General features: G+C 36.9%; 1 protein-coding gene across 1 annotated transcript in view; it reads left to right on the top strand.

Moving 5' to 3' along the window:
- The window catches only part of arl15a (ADP-ribosylation factor-like 15a), a 97,634-nt gene that overhangs the window by 17,826 nt on the left and 54,870 nt on the right, over positions 1-24,938 (top strand). The window contains exons 2-4 of the mRNA XM_052592467.1: positions 7,315-7,459; positions 8,843-8,902; positions 18,795-19,003. Coding sequence (XP_052448427.1) covers positions 7,315-7,459; positions 8,843-8,902; positions 18,795-19,003 — 414 coding nt within the window. The remainder of the gene's footprint in view (positions 1-7,314; positions 7,460-8,842; positions 8,903-18,794; positions 19,004-24,938) is intronic.

The raw sequence follows: 24,938 nt of genomic DNA, 5'->3' as shown, positions 1-24,938 counted from the left end.
CGATATAGCTGTAAAAACGAGAAATAAAGTCAGTAAACAAGTTAGTATCCAGACATTATGTTAAATTGCATTTAGCTCATTTTGCTTAATAAGGCTGGTTTTGGATGGTGAAATACGATGTCCTGTAGTGAATGTGGACCTGTGCTAATTTTACTGCAATATTTTCCACTCCGCAGTGCTATTTTTATCAGATGTTGTTCATTATGGACTTGTTTTGGCATGACCTGAAGCTGTTTGGCTCTTTGCTTTGATTGATTACAGCTAGGCATTTTTATATTTGTTGATCATTGCTGGCACAATTTTTGGCTAATAACTTTCCAATGTGCCATTAAATCTTTTGCAGTTTACCTCCACACCCTGAATTAATAGCAAGATGGAATACGCTGATCTGGCAAAGCGGGCTTACTTGAGTGTGCCATCTATTGAATGCAGGAGATGATCTATGTCTTTACTTCCAGAGACACACCCTCCTGATCAGTGAAAGATGAACCTGATGCTTGTGGCTTTGGAAGGGGATTCATGTTGGCTCAGTTTTGTACTGAATTCAGTACCTCAGCCCAAATGGCATTCTCCATTCACATTTCACCGCAAAAGATGTGACATTACTGCTGGTCAGGGCTCCGAACAAAAAACATGAGTAAGGATCAGTTGGCTACTATAAGAAAAAAAATGTAGGCGCCAAATAATTTTTTTAGGTGCCACAGAATAAACACGTTTTATTTATTTTATTTTTATTGTTGTTATTTTTGTTTACATTTTAAGATTTAAATCATACTGTCATGTGTTTATGTTTCATCTTTTCTTGACTTTATCAGCATTTTAATCCATCTTGTAGATGACCTGGAAACTAAGGTTCACTTAAAGTGGGAACTAAATGTCTTTTCCAACTTGAAATATACAGTCACAAAGAATTGTTCAATATCTGTACTAATATCATGGACCATAAGCATCACATGGCCACTGAGTGTAGTTTGGGCTTCTCCTCAGTGCATCCTGCAAATGTTTTAATGCACTCTTAAAAATAAAGGTACTTCACAATTCCACAGAAGAACTTTATTTTTTTCCTAATGGTTTCCTAAAGAACCTTTAACATCTGAAGAACCCTTTTCATTTCACAAAAGGTTCTTTGTGGCAAAAGAAGTTTCTTCGGATTATAAAAAGTTGAGAAAGAGATGGTTCTTTAAAGAACCTTTGACTGAATGGTTCTTTGTGGAACCAAAAATGGTTCTTTGAAGACCCCTTTTTAGCACTTTATTTATTTTTAAGAGTTTATGTCTTTCACACTTTCAGTTTGTTCTTCTTAATTATTAAAATGCAATTTTATAGGAGGAGTTGAACCATGTAGACAACAGGTTAGGTAAAAATATTAAAATGCAATAGTGCATAAACATAGCAAAATGCTTCTCTTTATTATAATTATTTTACTAGCTGACTGATGAGCTTATGGACAGTAAGTTGTACTGTAGGCTCTCTTATAAAATAGCCTACCTTTTGATGTTAATTCATATTCATTATATATATACTATGTACTGTAGTAGTAAAGAGAAAGATTAGATGGGTTGAACTGAGGCGCTAAAGCGATCACGCCTGCTGCATTAAAGAGTGCCAAAAAAAAAAAACTGTATTTTGTTATGAATTTTTAGTAATTTTAAAGCTGATATTTTGGTTATTAAGAAAAGAAACAAAGTACAAAGATTTTTTATGATTACTGCATGGCAGGTGCACTTCAAATAATGAAGTTCACGCATTAACAGAACACAGCATAGACCAAAGATCTTGTTTAGAAGAAGCCATATTATTAATGATTATAAACAAGGATTGTTAACAATATTGCTGACCCAAAGCTGACAGCTAGATTTATGTAAAGAAGATTCATATAAAAGTTATTTCTGATACCAAGCAGATAATTATTTTCATGCTAACTGATACTACTAAAAGCCACACTGCAATTTTATATATCTACATTCTATTTTCTCTAAATAAAAATGTTAATTGCTATAAGCGAATTATAATATTATAATGTAGAGCATATAAAAATAATATTTATATTGAGATTTGATAATTACAATGTTTATTTATGCCTTAAACAAAGACACACATATATATACTGTATATATAAACATATTTAATATAAATAAAACAATATCATATTTTAAATAAATTTTAAGTTACCATTGGATGATGGCAAAATGTAAAAATAGGGCAAATGAATATCCACGATTTAATATCATCTGATATATATCCAATAAATTTAATTAAAATAAAAAAAACTTTAAAATCTGCCAATAACTGATATAATAATGATATATTGTGTATCCTTAGAAAAGACCAGAATTTAAGCCCCCTCATGCTTATTATTATTGTTATTGTTATAATTTTGGATTGGTTATTCATTCATTATCAATGGCATTTTTTGTATTAATGGTATTTTTTATGGTTTTAACATTGTGTTGTTGTATATAAAAAATGTATATGAAGATTCTTTAAAAATGATTGTTATTTTGTATCCCATGGTCGAAATAACAATAAACATATTTGTAATGATATGAGGATGAGTAAATAAGAGAGTTGTAATTTTCTGAGTTGCAAGAATGCAGAGAACCTTTGAGGTGCCAAACGGTGACACCGTCAAAGCCATGGCAATGGGCGTTTCATAGAGGTGCAGGTGGGTCAAACAGGACGGCATCACTGCCTGATGCTCCAATAGCAAACGTCTTCTCTGTCTTCAGACTCTCAGAGGGCAAATGAGTGAAATGTGAGGTCTGTCTGTCTGCGTGGTGCTTTCCTTGCTTTCACCCCCTCATTTATTGGCTCTAAAAATACAAAGCTGTCATTTAAAATAGAGCAGACAAGTGAGCAATGGCTGGCCAACACATGTCTGGGGGACAGACAGACCCTTTAGACACCCCTCCCCCCAACCAACAGTATCTCTATACAGTATGCATTTGTAAGGATTAAGCCTTTGGCCAATAACCCCCCAGAGCGATTGCTGTTGTCGCTGCTGTTCACTATGCTCCAGAGCGGTAGAATGCAAAGCATGTTACTTTTCTCATGATGGAAGTCAGACGACTGTTTTTCTTTATTGCATGGAGCAGACAGGGTCCCCTTCAGTCAGCCGAGGGGTCCATTCAGTAGAATTTGGCAGGCAGGGAGTTGTTTTTGCAGTGGCACATTGTTCAGCGTTGCTTCCATAGGGGTGAAGATTCAATATTGTGGCAATGCTGAGTGGATTTGGCCCAGCTGTGTTCTCCTGTCTGCCGTTCTGGATTCTAGTGCTGTCGTATCTTTGTTTTGGTGCCAGGGCTTGGAACTCAGCCAGGCCTTTTAATTACATCGGCCATTTGATGTCTTGACATCTTTTTCTAAACAGAAAGCTGCGTGGGATAAGGGGACCTGAGAGTGTTTTTGTGTGTGTGTACCTTTTAGTGAAACATTTAATCTAAAAATGCATCAGTGCCGTGTCACAGCTTTTGTCAGTCTGGAATATTTATACCTTCAAACATCTTCATTTACATAAAAACCAGTTCATCGGCTTTTACAACTGGCCCAACATCGATGAGGTAATGTCTCGAGGCTCATGAACAATTAAAATGCATCCAATATGATGAGAGCCAAAAGAATCAATCAAGAGTTCGCATTTCTCGACATATAGAAACCCTTTTTGGCAGGAGTGTCTGTTTCAACCTGCCTCACTGGCACGAGAAAAATCCTGACCAAACAGTTGTTTAAATGTGACTTCTCCTCTCGGACACCTGGGAAATCCTTTATTTTGCTTTCTTGCAACAACATGGAGTGCTGAAGTGTGTGGCCCTGTGCTCCTGTGGGAGCCCTGATGGGCCATGGGGTCAAAGCTCCAGGACATGCCTTTAGCAACTGATGTAAATTTATCATCCCATCTGAGCACTGTAAGTGAAGGTGGGGTGAATAGGGTAAATTCATCAGCCTCGTACAGAACCAGATGTCCAGGTTGCTGTGTGACAAAGCAGAAGCATATGCGACTATGTGTGGCTTCTCTGTAGCTGTTCCTGTGAAAGTCATTTAGGCTTTTAGTGATGGAAGAGCACCAGAGAAAATGACACATTGGTTTGCCTACAAGACTTTGCTGTCCCTATTAGGATTCAGGAAGAATTACATAATACACGAGTGAGCTGTAACGTTAGAAGATGGCAGAAGAGGCTCTGTGGCAGAATTTAGAAGTTTTGACTAACAGCACTTTACACAGTTACACAAAGTTACACAAACTCATACAGTAATATTATTACGTATTTTTTTACGCACCCATGTTAATGGATTCCAACATTCACACTGCACGCGGTTGTGGTCCATCAGTGCGTTCAAGGAGCGGTGCGTCTGCAGCAGTGCAGCGATCGTTTCGTACAGAGTCTATTTTTGCTGTGCTGCACGCGCTGAATGAAAGTGGGAAAAATGAACATGGATACACACGGATGAAAATGCAGTAATTTCACAGTAAATGTATTTAAAGCCTACTGTATTATGCAACACAGGGGTTTTTGGCTAGGTTTAAAACAAGAAAAAGAGCACCTTTAGATAAACGAGGCAACATAATATATGCACTTAAATGGAAGAAGAAAAACAAAGTTCATTTAGAAACGTGCAATTGCTTGTAATAAAGATTTAAATGGCACGAGAGTCGACTGTTTCTGCTAGTGGTGTTTTAATTTTAAATATTTGCGATATCCTAACAAGAAAAGTTGGCTAATTGTTGTGTTTAAATGTTTTGTCGCTTGCTTGAGCAGCTTATTATATGAGTCAAACGCATGAATAAAATGTTACTGGTCTGTGATAAAGTCACAATGCTGAAAAAGGTTTTATTTTATTTTATATAAAATAATGAACAAATGTTGTGTTTGTGTACTAAACAGCCGCGGATCAGTAGCGGACTGCAAACGCATCCTGTGTGAAAGCACAATGAGTCCGTGCTGCTTCAGCTCCACACACGTAACGCACACGGACTGCATACACACTGCAGATGGAGTATGTGTGAAATAGGCTTGTCGAGGTTTCCATTGGGAAGTTTCTTTAAAAAAATTCCCTGAAGCAAACCCGGTGGCTCCTGCTGCCTCCATGTTAGCACGTCATGTATAATGTATTAATTTCATACATCTAAGCTAAAATATCAAGGTGAAAGTCATTATAGCTTGCGTATAATAGACCCAGCTCCCAAACCAACTTTGAGAATAGATTTTTTTATTGCCCGATATATATATACAGTACAGACCAAAAGTTTGGACACACCTTCTCATTCAAAGAGTTTTCTTTATTTTCATGACTATGTGTTGGCCCTTTTTCCTTCAGTCTGCGGTCCAGCTCACTCCTAAACCAACTCGATTGGGTTCAGGTCCGGTGACTGTGGAGGCCAGGTCATCTGGTGCAGCACCCCATCACTCTCCTTCTTGGTCAAATAGACCTTGATGCCTTCAGTGTGACTCTACAATTTTCATAGTCATGAAAATTGTCTCTCCAGTCCAGTACAATTCAAATGTATTTTAAGATTGGAAATGCATTTGTCCATATGAAATGCAATATCTTGCCATTTAGATGTTTAAAAGAAATATGTGAACAAATTTATCAATTATATTTCCTTAATCCACACTGTTTGCATCATAAATTTGATCTTATATGTGAAATATGTTTTGGCCGGATAGAGATATTTTTTTCCCTTTGGGAATATAATTTTGCACATTCATATTCCAAGTGAACATTTTTCTGAACTAGTTTTTCTATCTATTTAGAAAGAAACTGCTCTTTATATAGAGACTACAACAAGTGTGTTTCCACGTGGAATAAAAAAATCGAGAGGTGAAGGGCAGAATCAAGCCCTGCCTGGCCCAGACTAGTTCTGTCCTGCTAATAAAAGATATCTCTTTTTAGTTCTGTATACTGATCTCTCCACACCGGCTTTAACCGTCCCATTCACGGTTCACACTGCATTTGCCTCCTAATGTCTCCCAGCAGGTTTCCAGTCAAAGACAGTGATTCATAAAGTGACAGGTCTGTCTGCTGCCATGAGGACACAAGCTTTCAGAATCCTTTTCCACACCCTGCCCCCTAAACAGACACAGACTGCGTTTAACTGTCTGGTAACAGTCTATTTTACATGTTAGGGCAAGCAAATTCTACAATAAATCCTGCCCTAATATCAAGCAATAGGAAAGGCGGTCTCGGCCATATTAGTGCAGGAGAGGCACTAAATCATCTAGTTTGTTGCACAGTCTTACACCAGTTATCCTTAATAACTCTCATACAACCTGTAAGGTCTAGTAAACTATGTAAACATTATTCTTTTATTAGGCAAAGGTCATAAATGGCTTAAGCGAAAGCCAATGTAAACACCACATGTAAAGACATTTTCCGTCAATCTGTTGGCTTTGTAAGTATGATCACCAGATGATTTCGAAAAATCATCTTTTTTTTCATATTGTCATCTCAAGCATATTATTCAATGATACTGTTATATCCTTGTTGAATGAGTACACTCACTTTTGAAACAGAAGAATTCTTCACTGAGGTGGAAATGACTTCATATATATCATATATCATATATCTGGGGTGGTGATGGCGCAGTGGATAAGATGCATGCCAATGGTCGGAGAGACCTGGGTTCGAATCCACTGGTTGACACCAATGTGTCCCTTAACCTCTAGTTGCTCCAGAGGCGTGTGACCTCTGACATATATAGCAATTGTAAGTCGCTTTGGATAAAAGCGTCAGCTAAATGAATAAATGTAAATATATGGGACAGTTACAATCAAGTGGGTGTAATTTTCACATAAAATACTGTCTTTTTTCTATTTGTAAAACAATCAAATCTGCACACACGCACACAAAAAAATTATAATAAGAAATAAAAACAGCAAAAAATAAATCTCAGTTAAAAGCTTTCAATAATGTTTTTCATGTGATCTTAATATTACACAAAGTTACAAATCTGTTTTAATAAAAATGCACCCTTGGACATTAAATGGGCAGAGTTGTAGGAACACTCGTAAACGTGGTCACTGAGAAAGCAACATCTGTGTGGTGAATTTCATGTCCCATTTTGTCAGTGAAGTCAGGAGTTCAGGAGTTCTCCTCCAGATGTGTTGCTTTTCAAATCACCGCATTAGTTCATTGGCATCAGCAGGCGACTTTCTTTGGAACTTGATTAGCGTTTGACAGCTCATGCTCTTCAGTTTATTTTCAGTCTGTCTTTTTCGGCAAACATATGCTTAAATTGTTAGCCTTATCAGCATGCTTATCAGCACACCACTCTTTGTCACTAACCATGTTTGTCTTTGTTTTGTTTTTTATTAGTGTCTCCAGAAGTTGTGTTGTATGACCCCACCTCCTGCTAGACCGGAGTATGATGTTGTGTGCATTGGACTGAGTGGAGCTGGCAAGACCAGTCTGTTATCTCGCTTGTGCAATGAGATCAGTGATGGCACAGTACCAACCTCAGGTAATATAACATTTCTCTGCAGCTTTGTACCGCAGCATTTTTAAGCCAACAAAACATGTTTTTCAAAGGAACAAAAGATGAGAGACAAATAACATATTTAGTCCCGTGACCTAAAAAGACTCCGTCTAAGAATTTATAAGTAATTCAAGCGCCAGCTCCTGTATCTCAAAAAAATATGAAAAATCATTACAACAACTATTTTTTGCTGTATATTTGCCTAAGCCTCCACATTTGTACTCAGTACATATATCATATCTCTGGCTCTACACTTTCCCAGCACACTGGAAAATCTCTCTTTATTATCACCCTTTGCTTTTCAACCTCTCTGAGAACTGAAAGCTGTGTAAAGTTATTGCAGCAGGTTACCTAAGAGCCTCCTTTTGAGCACTACCCTACTTTACCAGAGAAAGAGCATGCTTGCAGATGAGCTCCTTTTGTGTATATGTGTTTTTTTTTAGAACATCTGGGTTTTATCTCATCGAGTTTCTTACTTGTGACAAGAGTGTTGATTTCATTAGAGCCATTGGCGTCAGGCTGGTATATTTCATGATTTTTTCACCTCTGAAGATGCAAGACATCACTTCTGTTTTTACCAACAACACAAATGTTTTTTTTTTTTTTTCACAAAAGAAGACACAATTGTGTCAGGCTTTCTTTGGCACATTTCATCAATTGGAGTGTAATGTATACAGCACACTAGATAATACACAAACCCAGAATGTGCATCCAATGATGATCGCCCTTTGTCTTTGGAGCGAACACCTGTCTTGGGCTATCTAGTGAAGCAGTAATTATAATATTGAAGTGTTATTTGGCAGACTGTCATGGAAATATGATTAGATTAGGTTTTCAGAGTCACTAGTCTGTGAAAACAGACCTAGATGGAGCTTCTCTCCTGTTCATGACATTTACTTTCACCTGTTGAGCATTTGATGGAACTTGCCTCATGAACATTAGCTTAAAATTAATATGGGCTTTGGAGGTTCAGTCTCACATGTTTTCAGTTACATTAATCAGTACCAATTGTCTGCCCTATTTGCCTCTGTACAAAATGAATGTAATGTCAATCAGAAATCTCATGCCCACTGCAAAAGTGGTAAAAAGTGGATGTATCTTTTGATAATTAAATTTATACAATATAAGTGTAGGTTAAACACTTTGCTAAAAGTGCTGTAGCAAAAACCACCCATATACATATAGATTTGGGCAGTCCCTTCGCATGTTCCACAGATGTCACTGTCAACGCAGCCTCATGTCATTCAAAACTTAGATTCTTTATGTTTTATATATAGTAATATAATTTATATTTCAATATATACTTCAAATATTGTCCTTAACCACAACATTTGTGAAATTTTAACATGAGCATGTGTTCTTTCACAGGTTTCAGCATCAAGGCAGTGCCATTTGAAAATGCGATACTGAATGTGAAGGAACTAGGAGGTAATAAGAACAAACAGACTACAAATCATCACCTCTTCTCCAATAAGTAGAAAGAAGATTGTTGCCATGTTAATCCAGCGGTCTCTGGGACAGATCTCTTAGTTTAGCCACCTGAACTCTAAGAAGGGGTGCTTACCTCAGTGTCTCCTACTTCCCAGTAAAACCACAGCTGCACAGAGAATTTAAAGAGAAAGACATCACAAGTCAGTCAAGTTTAGTAGGTGTTTGCTAAGCAAATAAATATTGTGTTTCTTTTGGCAGAAGGGCTTGCAAACAGGGGAAACTGGGAAATAAAAAAGTTGATGCCTGCGATAGCCACAAATGTACCTTTAATTTTCTGTTTTCATTCATAGGAAAAACAAATATAATTTGAACAGCTAGCATATTTTGTGTTGACACAGCAAAATAATAATTTTCTTGATCAGAGTTTTGTCTAGTTTTGCTGAAATAGCAAAAAATTCAGTTTAGTTGCTTGTTTAGTTTCTTTTAGCATAAACCCCAACAAAATATATATTTATTCTTAAAAATAAAGTTGGGATTAAGACAATTTTATTTGAAAAGGTTCATTACAAAAGAACTAAGATTTTTTACCTTGTGAAAAAATATATTTTTAAGGTATTTATATTTAGGTCAAACATCTAATGTCTACCAAAGTGCTGTACATAAACAAATAATTTAGATACTATAAAGAAGTAAGAAAATAAAATAAGACAAAAAAGCAACAAATAACCCATAACAAAGATAGTACAGATTTTTAAAATGGATCTTATACTGCACCTGTAACCTGAAGAGATGCGAGGACTGGTTGAGACCCATATAAAGTGCATTGCAATAATTTAGTCTAGAAGAGATAAACAGTGATACAAAATAATATATTTCCTCATGATAGAACCCATGGGGAGCATATACAAACCAAAGAAATTGGTCCCAAAAGGGACCCCTGAGGTACCCCACATGAGTCATGCAGAGGAGGAGGATGAATTTCCACTCGTCACCTTTAATTATCTATCTGAATGGTATGAAAAGAACCAGTCCAATGTTGTGTCCCTGATACAAACTTCATCCCTTAGATGTAGTAACATTGGCAGGTTTACCAGAGTTCAGAGAAATGGGTCATTTGACACATTAAAACAAATATTGGAAATACTTATTTTATTAAATGCACAATACAAAATATTGTTCTGTCAGAATTACATAGTTCTCGTCTGCATCTATCACATATCTGTACATGATTGTTACAGAAAGTGGCTTAATTTAGGGTATTTCACCCCATTTCACCTTGGTAGAAGACTGTAAACACATTATGATGTATAGCGGACATTGTTTAGGAGTTGATTTTTACCTTGTTAGTAATATGAATCGAATATTTAAATTAGCAATCAAAATCTCAGCCTCTTTCAGACCCTCCATTTTACATATATATCTAATTATCCCTTTTAACCCAAATAGTGCTGATTTTCAGTGTGTCGCCAAAATCTAAGCCGGTGATGGGCCGCTTTTCGGCGGGGTAACTGCAAACCTCAGAATGCCCCCTCATGTTTCACTTGTAACTGAAAGATGCTGTGACGGACTTCATACCCTGCCCATAAACAAACAGTACTGAGAATAGAGAACATATTTTAGCATCAAAATAAATTAAATTTACTATTGTAACGAATAAAATCAGTTTATGTATCCACATTCTCAGTTGATTCGTCGGAGGGAGGGGTGTATAGTTTTAGCAGTTAGTGAAAATGACCTGACCACAAACCCAACGGCTGGGTAACAGTGTGCAGATACAATGTTGGAAGATGTTTGTTGTTGTAGGACTGCTAAATAGAAAGAGGTCTGCTGAGAGAGAAATAAATCAGAGCCTGACTCTTTTTATGAGAATGTTTGGGGAACCACTCTTTGAAGTGATTTATGTGTTTTGTGGGTCGCAGGGGACATTACAGGTGCACTCTGTATCATGACAAGTGGCCTTACCAGGGCAACAGAATCAAGAGCCCACTTAAAGAAAAACAACAGGAATAGAGAACACAGTAAACCAAAGGGAAGCCTTACTAAATCTGAAATGCATATGGAGGGCTGTGAAATGAAGTTTCTCCAGTAGGTGAGGTCAGAGCCCCCAGGGATGTTTTAATGGATTGTGGCCTCAAGTGTTCTTTAAGATGAGGCTGATGTATCACCTGGAGCAGGACACATCTGCTCTGACTGAAAGTTTGCAAATTACCTGAACGGGAATGCAGATGTAAAAGATGTGTTGTTCATGTGTTTATATGCTGCCCCATTAACTGCCTTACTTTGGTCTTTGATGCATATAACCTGAGATGTGTCCACTCTTGGTGAAACTATATTATTCTTCTGCTCTGCATCTAGATCAGTGGTTCTCAACCTTTTTGACTCGAAGACACAAGATATTTCTGTTGTTTATTTTTAGACTTTTTTGGGGAATACTGATATATTTATCTAACCACAATCTATTTTATTATTCCAATCTCAATAATTGTTACTTAACCTAAACTACATCTGCGAGGCTCACTTAGTAGTTACATAGCGGAAAAGGCAGAGGAGGCTGACTCACTACTATGACTGTGTTTCCGCTGCTAAATTGAGTAATGCATTTTTAAACACCCTCTCCCATGTGTTCTCAAAGCTTACAGTTGTCAGTCCCTTCCCTTTTCTTTCCAGATCCGGGAAAACCATATCATAACTCTGTATCTGATGTGCAGACTCTTGAAACTTCCTTAGTAAATGTATAATATTTCTCTTTTTTAAATATTTTATTTATAACCATGTACAGTATTTCTCAAGCATCTGTGTTGTCATAAATCTACACTACTTTTCAAAAGTTTTGAGTAGGTAAGGGGTCTTTTTAATATTTTTAAAGGAAATCTGTTATGCTCACAAAACGTATAGTTATATAAAAATATAGTAAAAAGTATTATTGTGAGATATCATTACAGTCTAAAATAACCCCCCCCCCATTTTAATATATTTTATAATCTAATTATTCCTGTAATGACAATGCTGAATTTTCTGCAGTCATTACTCCAGACTTCAGTGATACATGATCCTTCAAAAATCATTCTAACATTCAGATTTTTTTATTATTATCAATGTTAAAATTTGCTCTACATTTTTGTTAGACACATCAGTAAAAAAAAAAAAAAACAATAAATAAAAATAATTCAGGCAAGGACAACAGTCTTTAATTAGCTTTTAATATAAGTCTCAATTAAAATACTGTATAGCATTGTTTATTTACAACTATTCATAGTTTTCACATGACATCACACCCTTACGTCCACCTGCAGGGCGAAACAAGGCTTTCCTCTGCTGACCGCCAGTTATTTTTACAAGGATTGCAGTAATGTAATAAAACAGTGATATTTAAAGACCAAATTCTGTACAAACCTTATTGATGATGCATACTTTGTACAGGAAAGCAGGTGAACCCAGAATATAAAAACAATGTGCAAAGTTTAATATTAAATGTTTTCCCATAGAAAACCATTATAAAGAAAATGCTTAACCATTTAGTTCATATTCCAGGCTCGTTTCTTGCATGCATAAAGCAAGCATCATCAATAAGGTGTTTATTGATTTTTTTTCTTTTAATACCACTGCTTTAAAGGCACTGTGAGTGTTTTAGAATGCTTTGCTGTTTGTAGTGATATTGTAAATAGAAAAGGCTCAAGCTTGTTGTGGTTTAAATGAAGCTCCTTCCTTAACTATTACAGATGTATAGTCAGCATTCCCAGTTACAACTCAACTTTGACCAATTCCAATTTACTTCCTCCATAATAGATTTTTCCCACTGGTTGAGTTTGTGTCCATCCCTTAAATACAATCACTTTGATATGATTTATAACGGCGGCATGAGAATGAACAAATCTCTGAAGATTGGTGCTGTATAAACTGTGGAATGACAGGATGGATGAATGTGAATGTGAGAACTGTGAGCATTTGCCATCATGACATATCGGCAATTTGTCATACAGCTCGTGGCGTGAAGGCTGCTGTCCTGCTGCGGTTAACAAACTGCTTCCCTCATCCGTGAAATAATCCGCCCTGATGGCAAGAGGCAATCCGTGTCTGTTACCCTTTTGACACAAAGGCCCTGTGTGTGTTAGCAGTGTGTCCATTAGGTGTGAGGCATGACTGGCACAGTGAAGAGGCATCTGTTAATGAAGTCTGTGAATGCGCCCTCTCCAGTGACAATGACGTCAAAGGAGATTAGACGTGACTTTATGTGTGATGATAGCCCTTGCTGTGAATGTCAGACAATATTATTCATTTCCTTATAACTTCATTTTTAGGCACAGACCAAACAGTGCCCTGATTGTTTTTGTTTTGTTTTTCTAAACTCTTAATGTCAAATGACTGAATCAGCATGCATATTTCTGTGTGGAGTAGTTATAAGAGCCATCTGTGATATTATCCTGGTTGTACAGTATCTTACAGTCAGGTAACCACTTAGATTTGGAAAGCATGAATTTCCATAACTTCTGGATTTAAAAACAAAAAACAAAACAATATGTATTTGTGTGCTGTATTTAAAAAAGAATGTTTAAATTTTTTTTTTCCAATTTCATTTCTAATTTGTTTATTGTAATTGAAAAAGTTTCTAATTCTTTCTGATTTTATTTATTTAACAAAAGATGTCTTTGTTCTGCACATTTGGGAGAACATATCACATGTTCAGTGGGGTGCAAAAGTATCACCCCTAGTGAAAATATTTTCTCTTAATTTATTTAATTTGTTAATTTAAAAAGTTTGCTTTGACACTTTCAGTTTTAGCTTTTAGTACTAATTCTGCTTTTATCTAATTCCTTCATCGAAACACAGATTTGATATTGACCAACATTAACTGCTTATTCCTAAAGCTTAAATTATGGTTTCATCAAGAGCATACTGTACCCAGATGTCAAAGTAATGATCTAGAACATCGAGTTTGAGTTTTTTTTTTTAATATAATTTGCAATGTTCTCTTGGATATTACTCCTACAGCTAATGTACTGTATGTGTGCTAATCGTATTAGCCATGAGCTACAGTGTGATGCTATATTCTGCCAACTCTTTTGTTAGTTTAAGGAGTTCATTCAGTTAATGGAAAACAAATGTCCTGCTCATCGGTTCTCTGTAACAGTCATCATTCACTTTATTTGTATACGCTTGAGAGGCTTCCCTAGTGTCTTAGTCTTGTGCACTAGCTCAAAGCACAGTTGTTGAGAATTCAAATGATTCAAATGCAGAAATTTGATTTTAGATTTAGGGTTGAAATAAAGTATATGTGACCTGCCAGAGGTAAGTTGCTCCTGCCAAACCAAACCAAACCAAATGAGTCTGTGTAGTCAGGGGTTTCTCCCATTGTTCTTTAGTATTGAAGGTTATAACAGTGATTATAGTTAGCAATGACAAATGCTGTCATGTTTCCCCATGACTGCACTAATGCAGCGCTAATGACTAAATGTGATATGTGGCGACTTTTTTTAATGTAATCCTGTTTCCACAAAATTGCTCTGAATTTACGACACAAGCGATAGTGAGATTATAATGGTGATGACATAAGTGATGCTGATGTGTCTTGCATTTGAAGACGGAAAGTCAAACTCTGCAGGCTCTTGAACCAGCTGGACAGCAGATGATAAGTAGAGTTTATAAGGATCATAACTAAATAACTTTATATTAAAGATTCATATCTCAAATTCGATCAATCTCTGTACTCTGTGTGAAGTAGGCTTGGCTGTCTTATCCTTTCCTCCTGCAGAATCCTACCCTCCTTACATCAAAGCCATTTCATTGGCTTAGATTTTTTATGGGTACTCTATTCAGTGCTTTATAAGTAATTGTATTGTATAAAAGAATGTATTTCATTATCTTGGAAAGAAAAAATATGTTAAAATAACTTATAGTGCTAACTGGTCAAAGCTCTCGTGATTAGCTAGAAAAAGATGTCACAATAACACAAAACATTTGTGATCAGGCATTGAGAAAGGGGGACAGGGTTCTCAAATGTGATTGGTCAAGCAGCTTTCTTTTTTGTTGGTTTTTATTCAGGGGAAGTTGCTCTGTATTACTTTTTTTGTTCGTATTTTCTGTTTTTCCGGTGTTGCAGACCAGAACAAAAAAATTCCTATCACTTTGCTACAGTCATAAATACTTTACATAAATTCCAGTTTGAAACGTTTGCTCACCAAGGCTGCTTTTATTTTTACAACAATACAGTAAAAACAGTAATACTGTGAAGTATTATTACAATGTTCAGCAGTCATTACTTCAGTCCTCAGTGTCACATGATCCTTTAGAAATCATTTGAAAATGCTCATTTGGTGCTTATTAACATTTATTATCATCGATGTTGAAAACAGAAACTATTAAAAAAACAAACAAATCAGGATTCTTTGAATTAAAGTGAAAAAGCAATAATTTATTTGAAATATACATTTTTTGTAAGTTTGTTAGTAAGTCTTTACTGTCACTGATCAGTTGAACGTGCCTTTTCTTAAAAAAACAAAACAAAACAAAACAAAAAAAATCTTACTGACCACAATCTTTTGAATGGCAATGTTAATGGGACACACATAATGCAGGAATGAAGTGTGGATTACATTAAACAGCGCCGAAGTATTTTACTCATTTATATTTAAAGAGAAAAGAAACCCAAGACCTGGTTATGCGTGGTTGTTTGTACTTTCTGCTGCCTGTGGTTAGATGGTTTCGAGCTGAATACCATGACCTGGATCTGAGCTGTGGAAAGGCATTTCAAGACCTACACTGTCTGATTTGATCCAGCATGATGGACATTTAATGAGTTAAGATGAAACACTATGCCCTGGAGATGTGGCCAGACGAGCAGCCAAGACGCTCTTGGCAGGTCAGGATAACAGGTCCCAGGAAGAGTAGAATGTTTTTGCAAAATTTCATTTTTAGTCTCACATATGTCTTACATAATGGTGCCCTGCAACATCATGAGTATATACAGTGGGTACGCCATTATTCTTTCTGAACAAAACCAGAATGTGTTTTGAATGAGGTCTTGGGATGCCATACAGAAACATCAGTGACTTTCTGAGTATGCTTTTCCAGCACTTCTAACATTTGACTTCATGACAGGGTCATTGACCAATAGATGGCAGAAGATGTCAGTATGATGATACATGGGTATGAGACGTGCGCCACTGATCACTGATGTAACATACAGACCCAAGCAAATGACCAGACTCCTCAGAATTTCCTTAAGTTTTACATACCCCCTGATCCTTGTATATTTATTAAGCTTTTGGCTTATTCTTTCATGTAGCAGTAATAATATAGTACAAATTTGTTTAATGTTTTCCATATTTAAATAAATTCAGAAGAATTCAACTAATTTGCCCCCAAAAAATAGTGCAGAAATAAAAATAAATAAATACAGTATATCCTCAGATGCTGTCTGAGCCTGCAGATAACTGCCATTGAATCTAGCAGCTGCCACACTGCAGTCAGTTTGAGTTGACCTTCTTGCTGTGTTAAGGGAAATAGTAAATGGTGTGGCTGGACTGTGGTGAAACATCTGGATGGGGAAAGTCTGAAATGAGGTTACAGGCTCTTGTGTACTTGCATACACTACTGTACAGATGCCTGAGGTCAGTGAGACTTTTTAATGTTTTTCTAAAAAGTATTTTTGTCTCACAAAGGCTGCATTGAATAGATCAAGAATACAGTAAAACTGTAATATCGTGAAACGTAACTGGATTCTGTATTGATATATTTTAAAGTGCAGTGTAATTTCCTGCAGCCATTAAGTGCCTTAAGAATCACACAATGCTTTAAAATCATTCTAATATGCTGATTTAGCACTCTAGAACATATATACATTATTATTATTATTATTATTATTGATGTTAAAACAGTTGTGCTTCTTAATATTTTTTTTAAAGTGTGATTTTTTTTTCAAGATTCTGAATAAGATTATATGCATCCTTGCTTAATAAAAGTATTCATTTCTTAAAAAAGAAAAACAAGCTTTCTGACCCCAAATGTTTTGAAGTAGTGTAAATGGATATGGGAGATTGGTGGATGACTCACCTTGTGATAACTTACACCTAAGGTGGGACCTACAGTAAGACGTCATTAACGCAAAATGAACCCTGATGGGGTGATCTGATCGTTCTGTACAGGTTTACACATGAAATAATGACTGTCTGACTTCACAGAATCCTATTTATTACACAACTGTTTGCCAAATAAATAAATAAATGGACATTTAATTTGAATATATATTATTATGTGGAAATGGGAGGCTGTGGAGTGCTGCTGTGAACAACTATGAAAATCAGTTGAATGGGAACAATCAAATACAGTTTAGCAGTTGTTATACATAAGCACTTGATAACAGAGTGTCAAAATCTGAATGAATTGTTCCTGAGTGCCACGTAATAAAAACTAATCTAGTAAAACATTTGCTTAACATTTGAACTAGCAACCAAGAGACTTAGTGGAAACCCAAATACATTCTGCCGTTCCTGAAAAGGCCTATACATTTACTCTTTGGAAATAACGTTTTTGAGAAACTAGCTGCTCAACCTGGTCTTTCTGTCTGTTGGTCTATTTCTAACGCCATGATGTCTCTTTGAAATAGATTTGGTATAATTTAGCAGACGTTTTGTTTGTGATGTTGAGCATAACATGCTTCCAAAAACAAACAGGTTTGTAAATGGTTGTCATACTTGTGATGACACCGATAAGTCTTCCTAATTAATCATATAATCATTAAGTGCCCTTCTTTTTCATTATGGAAGTAAAAAAAAACTTTTACTTAATTGTTTGCTGAATTACTTTAATCTCTTTGCACAGACTGGTGAGATGGCTGAACCAAATCCTTAAGATATTTGAACTAAACTGGCATCTCCGAACAGGCTGTTGGAAAACACTGAGCAAATAACCATAATGCCGTTTCACATCTCCCCAGGAGTCTTGTGTGCTGTAATTTTTCACTGGTTTAGCCTGGCAAGTCAAACCAAATGCTTATTTTCTGGCGAGTGTGATTTATTTCTTGCAGTTTCCGCAAAACAATTTTGTTTTGAGACTTGACCATTTTTCCACAAACTTGCGTCATCGTGATCTCACCGGATTTGTCAACAGTTACATGACTTGGCTTGTGGTCTTCTGATAATTGTGACAGAATAGTGCTTGATGATTTATTTCCTTTTTTCTTTCATAGGCTAAGTTCAGCACTCTAAAACCTAAGGGATTCGTTTAGAACGATTTTAAAACTTATTTGAAATCAAGAGGAGCACTGTAACAGAATAATATGATATACGTCATGGACTGATAATACAAGGAAAAATGCTATAAGGATATGGGGAATATTTTATTACATGATTTGTTCTGTGATGTCTCCTTGGAAGCCATGAACGTGAACCTAACACCAGGATTGTGTGCCATTCAGAATTTAAGTAAGAATGCATTTTAGACTCAAGTTCAATTCCTCAGTTTGAATTAAATTTAACTTCAGGTAGCAAATGGGAAAAAGCAAACTTTAGGTTTAAATGCCATGAAGAGATAGATAGATAGATAGATAGATAGACAGACAGATAGATAGATAGCCTATAAAAAAATTACTAACAAAAATAGTATTTAATTAATACATTTTGTATATTTAATAAGTTAATTTTTTTTTGGTTTACGGTGGAAAAAACATTTATTTTTTTATTTTCCCAGAATGTTTACTTGTGTTGAATTTCATTGATTTACAATTTCTTTGTTTCGTTTTTCTGCCATTTTGAATTCAAAAATTCAGTTTGTCTTCCTGTTGGATTTAACTAATTCAATAAAAATTCACACTGATAAATGGAAAGATTTTTGCTTGCTTATGATTGTACATGAACGGTCACATGGTACATCATTACTGCTTCCCTCTCTGTAGGAGCTGAAAGCATCAAGAAATACTGGAGCCGATATTATCAAGGTTCCCAAGGTGTGGTGTTTGTCCTCAACAGTGCTGCATCAGATGAAGAGATGGAGGCGTCCCGGTCTGAGCTCCATTTGGCCATGCAGCATCCTCAGCTGTGTACCCTTCCATTCCTCATTCTTGCCAACCACCAGGATTCACCAGCTGCCCGATCTGTATCGGAGGTATGGTAACTTTCCACACCAAATATAGCTCTATGCTAAGGGCCGACCGTCTTCTCTGTGATCTGCCGCTGTTGAGGGTTGCTGGCCTCTGTTTGTACACACTCTCTGAAGTGTTTGGACTGAGAGCTGGGTAGCGTGCGTTTTGGAGAGCGTCCTGTTGCCATGCAATAAGAGCTGTTGTTTAAAGTCAGCCTTGGAAGATGAGCGACCGGGACTGGAATAGGATGTTGTGGGGAGCTCCCCCTCCCGACTGCATCCCAGAACCAGAGCTGACGGTGTAAACATGCTGTGACGTGGGCCGGCTGACTAATAGTCTCTTTCCACACGCTGAGAAAACCTGGTAGAGGTTGTTCTCCTCAGGAGGAAGTATGACTGAGCTGCAGGAGGCACTTGAAGTTTCCCAAGTATGTATTAAATCCTAACCCTAACCCTAAGGACAAAAGTATGACAGTCTGGTGCTGTAGTTATGCATCTGAGACAGGAAAATATCAGTCTACGTACATACCATGTGTACAGAAGGTTACATATTTTGCAACTAAATGTGACATCAGTTTCAGGTGGTCTAGGCTAGTAGGCAGAATTTTCAGAAATATAATAAATGAGAAATGATTACATATTAAAAATAAACAATAAATAAATGTTTGATTGTGTCAGAAGTGGTAATCCACTACAGTGGAAAAAATTATGGATTAGTTTAATTAATTTTGGTGATTAATTAAATAATTGAAGAAAATAAACTGTGGACGCTGAGGTTATATTTTATTCTCCTAAATCATGTGGAACAGGAAAAAGAATAGTGAAATGTATGGTTTGTCAAACGTTCCAGTTTTAAATGCTAAGGAAAGGCAAGGGATCATCAACTGTGCAGGACTCGATGTTATTCAGCTCCTTGTAGACAAGTGGATGAAGATGCTATCTGGTTAGGAGTTCAAGCCTCTGATCAGATGTAGACCACAGATTGAATCAAGTTAATCACTCTGCTGGTGACCCCTCTTAGCCGGTCAGACTGAAGGGATGACCTTCATCCCAGCACATTCCCATCATTTTTGTCAACCAAGTATATTTTGTATGTTCTTGAAGGTGCAGACATTTTGCATTGATATTGATCCTGCATTTACCTTTTGGCTCGTCCAACAGGAGCTGTTGTCTGTGATGCAAATCACCAAATCGAATGGATGTCTGCCTCTGAATCTACAGATACAGTATATAATAAATGTGACTGACAATTAGAAATTGTAATGCTGGAAAATAGATATTTATTTCGTCATTGGACTGCACAAGCGTAGCACAGGGGGCCGCAAGGGGGGGCTATTGTGTGTCACTGATTATACAGTAGCTATCTTGGGTTTGGGGTGTAGATTCATGTGTAGTAACTCACTCCTGATAACTGTTTATCATTTATGGCCTTTGTCTGTGTCAAAGCAGGTCTGCTGTTGAAGTTGCGCTGCAATTTTGCTTACAGTATATGCTGTTTATTCATGCTCTGTGAAACTGGCCTAAGTAAAGGGAAAAGCATTCAGTCATTGTGGTTCCATGTGAAAGTGACACCTGCCTTCCTCCAGTGCGGTTGTGTTCGGTGTGGGATGTTTTGGCTAGCCACCTCCACCCTGTACTTGTGTTTCACTGCTTTCTCGACTGAAGAGGCATGCATTGTGGTTGTAGTGAGAACTCAATTGGCAATGAGAGAAGGAGCCTGCAAAGTATTCCAGACAAGTCCGTTGCCAACTCTTGACATGAGGAAATATGCTGGAGAGGTTTTTGAAAGTAGGTGCTGATGATGGAAACGAGTAGCACATTATACTCGAGTGTGCATTGTTATATGATGGACATAAGGTTATTACAAGCATATCTGCGGGAATGCTTAGCATGCATTAGATATTACAGACAACTACAAATGAAAAATAACAACTGACTTTCCCTATTGATTTATCTAGTCTATTAGCCTATAGGGTTGTGTTCCACCCGGTCAGCAGATATCCTGATATTGACCAATGGCATGTGTGACGTACTGTGTGCCTGCATGCTGCATGAAGACAATCTTGTCTTATGTGGTGTTAACTTCAACCGAGAGACCACACAGACCCCTCTTTTGTTTAAGCTCATAAAAGTGGTCAGTTCCATCTGATCAGCGTAAACCACATTACTGGGGAGTTTGCCATGTGTTGGTCTATTTTTAGAAGATGAAGTCACAGAGAGCGATTGACCTCTTTTAGTTGTTTGCAAACACTTCCAGAGCCACGTGAGTTTGGCTTAGAGAGGCAGTGAGCTCTGCCACAGGCCTTTTATTTAATCAGAGTGTCATCTCTATTCTTGCTGTAGGCATACTGTGTGTCCTGTCACAGTGAGGGATCAAGTACCACACGTCGATCCTCACTTATCTCTGACATACTTGCCAATCGCATTGAATGGGATATGGCCTGACTTAGTTTTCATCTGTCCCAGGTTCGAATTGTCAGCTCTTTTTTTTTTTCTTGTTTAGTTTTGTTTTATTATGTGTTATTGCAAACGTTTGAAACACTGTAAATAAATACATATTTTAAGTATTATTTTTTAAATTCAAGACACAAGGTTTTTTTATTTTTTTATTTTATTTGTTTAATTTTATTTTTTTCTTAATTCCTTCAGAGAGTCCAGGACCTCAGCAGCACCCCTCAGTCTGAACAAGTCAAACATACAAAACTAAAACATTCTGCGTGTGTATATGTGAGAGAGAAAAAGAGAGAGAGAGTATGGTTAACCCATCCAAGCAGAGAGGTGGAATAGCAGAGCAGGATATCCGAGACAGATTTGATCCCTGAGAGGCATTTGTAGTCTCATTTCTTGCTTCCTTTTTCCTCACCTCTTTTTGCCCTGCACACTCCTTTCATTTAGATGATTGTGCATTACAGACTTTTTTGAGACAGAAGCTCTTCATATTCTCTTGGAGTTTTTGAAATGCTTACACTTTAACTCCATAATAAAAAGCTGCAGACAGTTGAATCTTCATTCAGACAAACCTTTCAAACATGACATGCCACCATGAATAATCCAGATGTCTTGTAGAGGAGCTTTTGTACATAACCTGCATGTTTAATATTAAATGAAATATTCTTAATGTCTCTCAAATTGTTTACTTAAAGGGATAATTCACCCAAAAATGAAACTTACCCCATGATTTACTCCCCCTCAAGTCATCCTAGCTGTATATGGGGTAATTTTCATTTTTGCATGAACTATCCCTTTAACTCTAAATGTGAGAACATGGTTAGATGAAGATGGGCAAGCAAGCTAAGAACCTTCTAAACTTTTTTTTTAATTACTCTGTTATGCACCATGCCATCTGATTGCATTTATGATCAAATCCAATTCTTCTCTAAGACCTATTCTGGGCTTTAAGATGTTCTCTGTTTTTGTGTAGCAGGTGGTGTTGTGAAACTGTGGTTAAAAGAACATGATCCAGACTCGTAAGGTTTACCACAGGGGCTCAGTCACCTTGCCCAGAGAGCTACAGAGACTAAACACCCTTCAAACTCTGAGTCATGATGTATAATCAGCAGGTCATCACTGCCCACTGAGCAGCTACACAACTGACTCTAATTCTTCTCTCAGAAGTGCCAATGCCATCTGTTATAAGTGACCGGATTTGAGTTTTCATCACAAAGTCTAAAGCTAAAATTACATTTGAACGTAGCTAACTGTGACGTTAACAACTCATTGCCATTGTAAAACTTTTCTGGACTGTGGTGAGTTGATTCATGTCTCACTAAATGCTGTTTACAGACACACAAGTCCTGTTTAATGTTTGGAGCAGCGGTTTAGATGTTTTGTAGATGGGACATATCAGTTATAACACAAAATCATTTTACTCTGAAATGTGATCGATATTATTTGTTTCGGATCAACACTTTTAAAGATAAGTTGTGTATAGCACAACTATTTTCCCAAGCAAAGCAGCAACAGCGCGAGCATTCTGTGTTGTTGCAAGCTAGTTATTAGCACCGCCCGGTATCATTTTATGGCATAATGTTGGCAACGTCTCATTTTACATTGCCACAGTGAAGTTTAAAAGACTCATTGGACCTGTAAAGGCCTCACTAGGGCCCTGTGTGTGACTTGTTTTCAGAAGGGAAATATTCATGAGAAGGAATTCCTTGTTGACACCAACCTCCTGCTGTTGGGGCCCAAGGAGGAAGTGAGCAGAGAGAGGGGCGTCATATGTTGATATAACACCTCAACAAAGCAGGCTGTGTAGATGTTTTGCCCTGTTTCTTGTTTTATGAAGGTTTCCTGCTCGAATGCTCAAACGCTGGGCTGATGAACTGATCTTAGGATAGCGTGGCCATATGCGCCGTTCATACGGGAAACGTCCCGGTCAGGATCCAGAGCATTTTGACCAATAACATGCAGGTATTGTACATAGTCGACCAATCGTGGGGCTGCACGTGAGACGGTGAGATCTAGAAGGAACTATCAAAGCAATGCAAATATGCACACGTGTTTGTTCGTTCAATTGACTTGAAGCGTCGCTGCGCACAAATAAAAAAAACAAAAAACAAAGTGCACCACAATGCTTCAAGTCAAACGAAAGAACAAACACGTGAAAGCGATTCGAAAGCATAAGGAGCCGTCTGCTCTGCTCTTTATAGCTCTAATGAATGTTACACAACGATCAACCTGCACAGTGCAAATAGCCAAAACCTGGATAATTTAGGCATTACTAAAATCCTGGCTGGGATGTGTCCTGTATGAACGGCGCATATGAACACCCTATCTTAGGATTAAGACGACATCATATTATCAACTGCGAGGAAGTCAATGCTGTGTACAGGTGCTTGTCATATTATGAGAATATCATAAAAAAGTTGATTTATTTCACTAGTTCCATTCAAAATGTGAAACTTGTATATTATATTCATTCACTACACACAGACTGATATATTTCAAATGTTTATTTCTTTTAATTTTGATGATTATAACTGACAACTAAGGAAAATCCTAAATTCAGTATCTTAGAAAATTAGAATATTGCTTAAGACCAATACAAAGAAAGGATTTTTAGAAATCTTGTAAAGTATGAACATGAAAAGTACGAGCATGTACAGCACTGAATACTTAGTTGGGGCTCCTTTTGCCTGAATTACTGCAGCAATGCGACATTTAATGGAGTCGATCAGCTCTTGGCACATTGCATCTTCCTCTTTACAATACCCCATAGATTATCTCTTGGACCCTGATTTCCAAAAGAAAATGCAAAATTTACTTTCATCAGAGAACATAACTTTGGACCACTCAGCAGCAGTCCAGTCCTTTTTGTCTTTAGACGCTTCTGACGCTGTCTGTTGTTCAAGAGTAGCTTGACACAAGGAAATTCGACAGCTGAAACCCATGTCTTGCATACGTATGTGCGTAGTGGTTCTTGAAGCACTGACTCCAGCTACAGTCCACTCTTTGTGAATCTCCCCCACATTTTTGAATGGGTTTTGTTTTTGTTTGTTTCACGATTGCTCTTTTTTTTTTTTTGAAGGCTGATACATTTTTACATGATTTGTTATATATAATTACCCCTTAAATGATTTTTACTTACATATCAAATCCAAAAAAATAAATAAATAATGTGTTACTAAAGGTTTAGTTCTTAATTTCTTCATTGAATACTGTAAATAATTGTAAGGGGATGTGATTTTGCACTTATTTTTACAGTTATTGATGGACAGGCAAGCTGACTTTTTTTTTCACTGAACACAATACATTTTATTTTTAAGAATTATATAACATTTTGGAACAGTAAACATCTCAGTGTCACAGAATCACCTGCCTCACCAGCCTCCTACACCCTTCACAATCACCCGATTACTAATGATGGACACCTGCACCCACTTAACACACCATTGAAAACACACTCACCTCAGTCACTCGTTGGCTGGTCTCAAGGTTACAAGCTGATCTCTTTCCACTC

Source organism: Carassius gibelio, chromosome A5, assembly GCF_023724105.1.
Source record: "Carassius gibelio isolate Cgi1373 ecotype wild population from Czech Republic chromosome A5, carGib1.2-hapl.c, whole genome shotgun sequence".
Lineage (NCBI taxonomy): Eukaryota > Metazoa > Chordata > Actinopteri > Cypriniformes > Cyprinidae > Carassius > Carassius gibelio.
The sequence above is the reverse complement of the archived record's forward strand: the minus strand, read 5'-3'. Positions and strand labels throughout refer to the sequence as shown.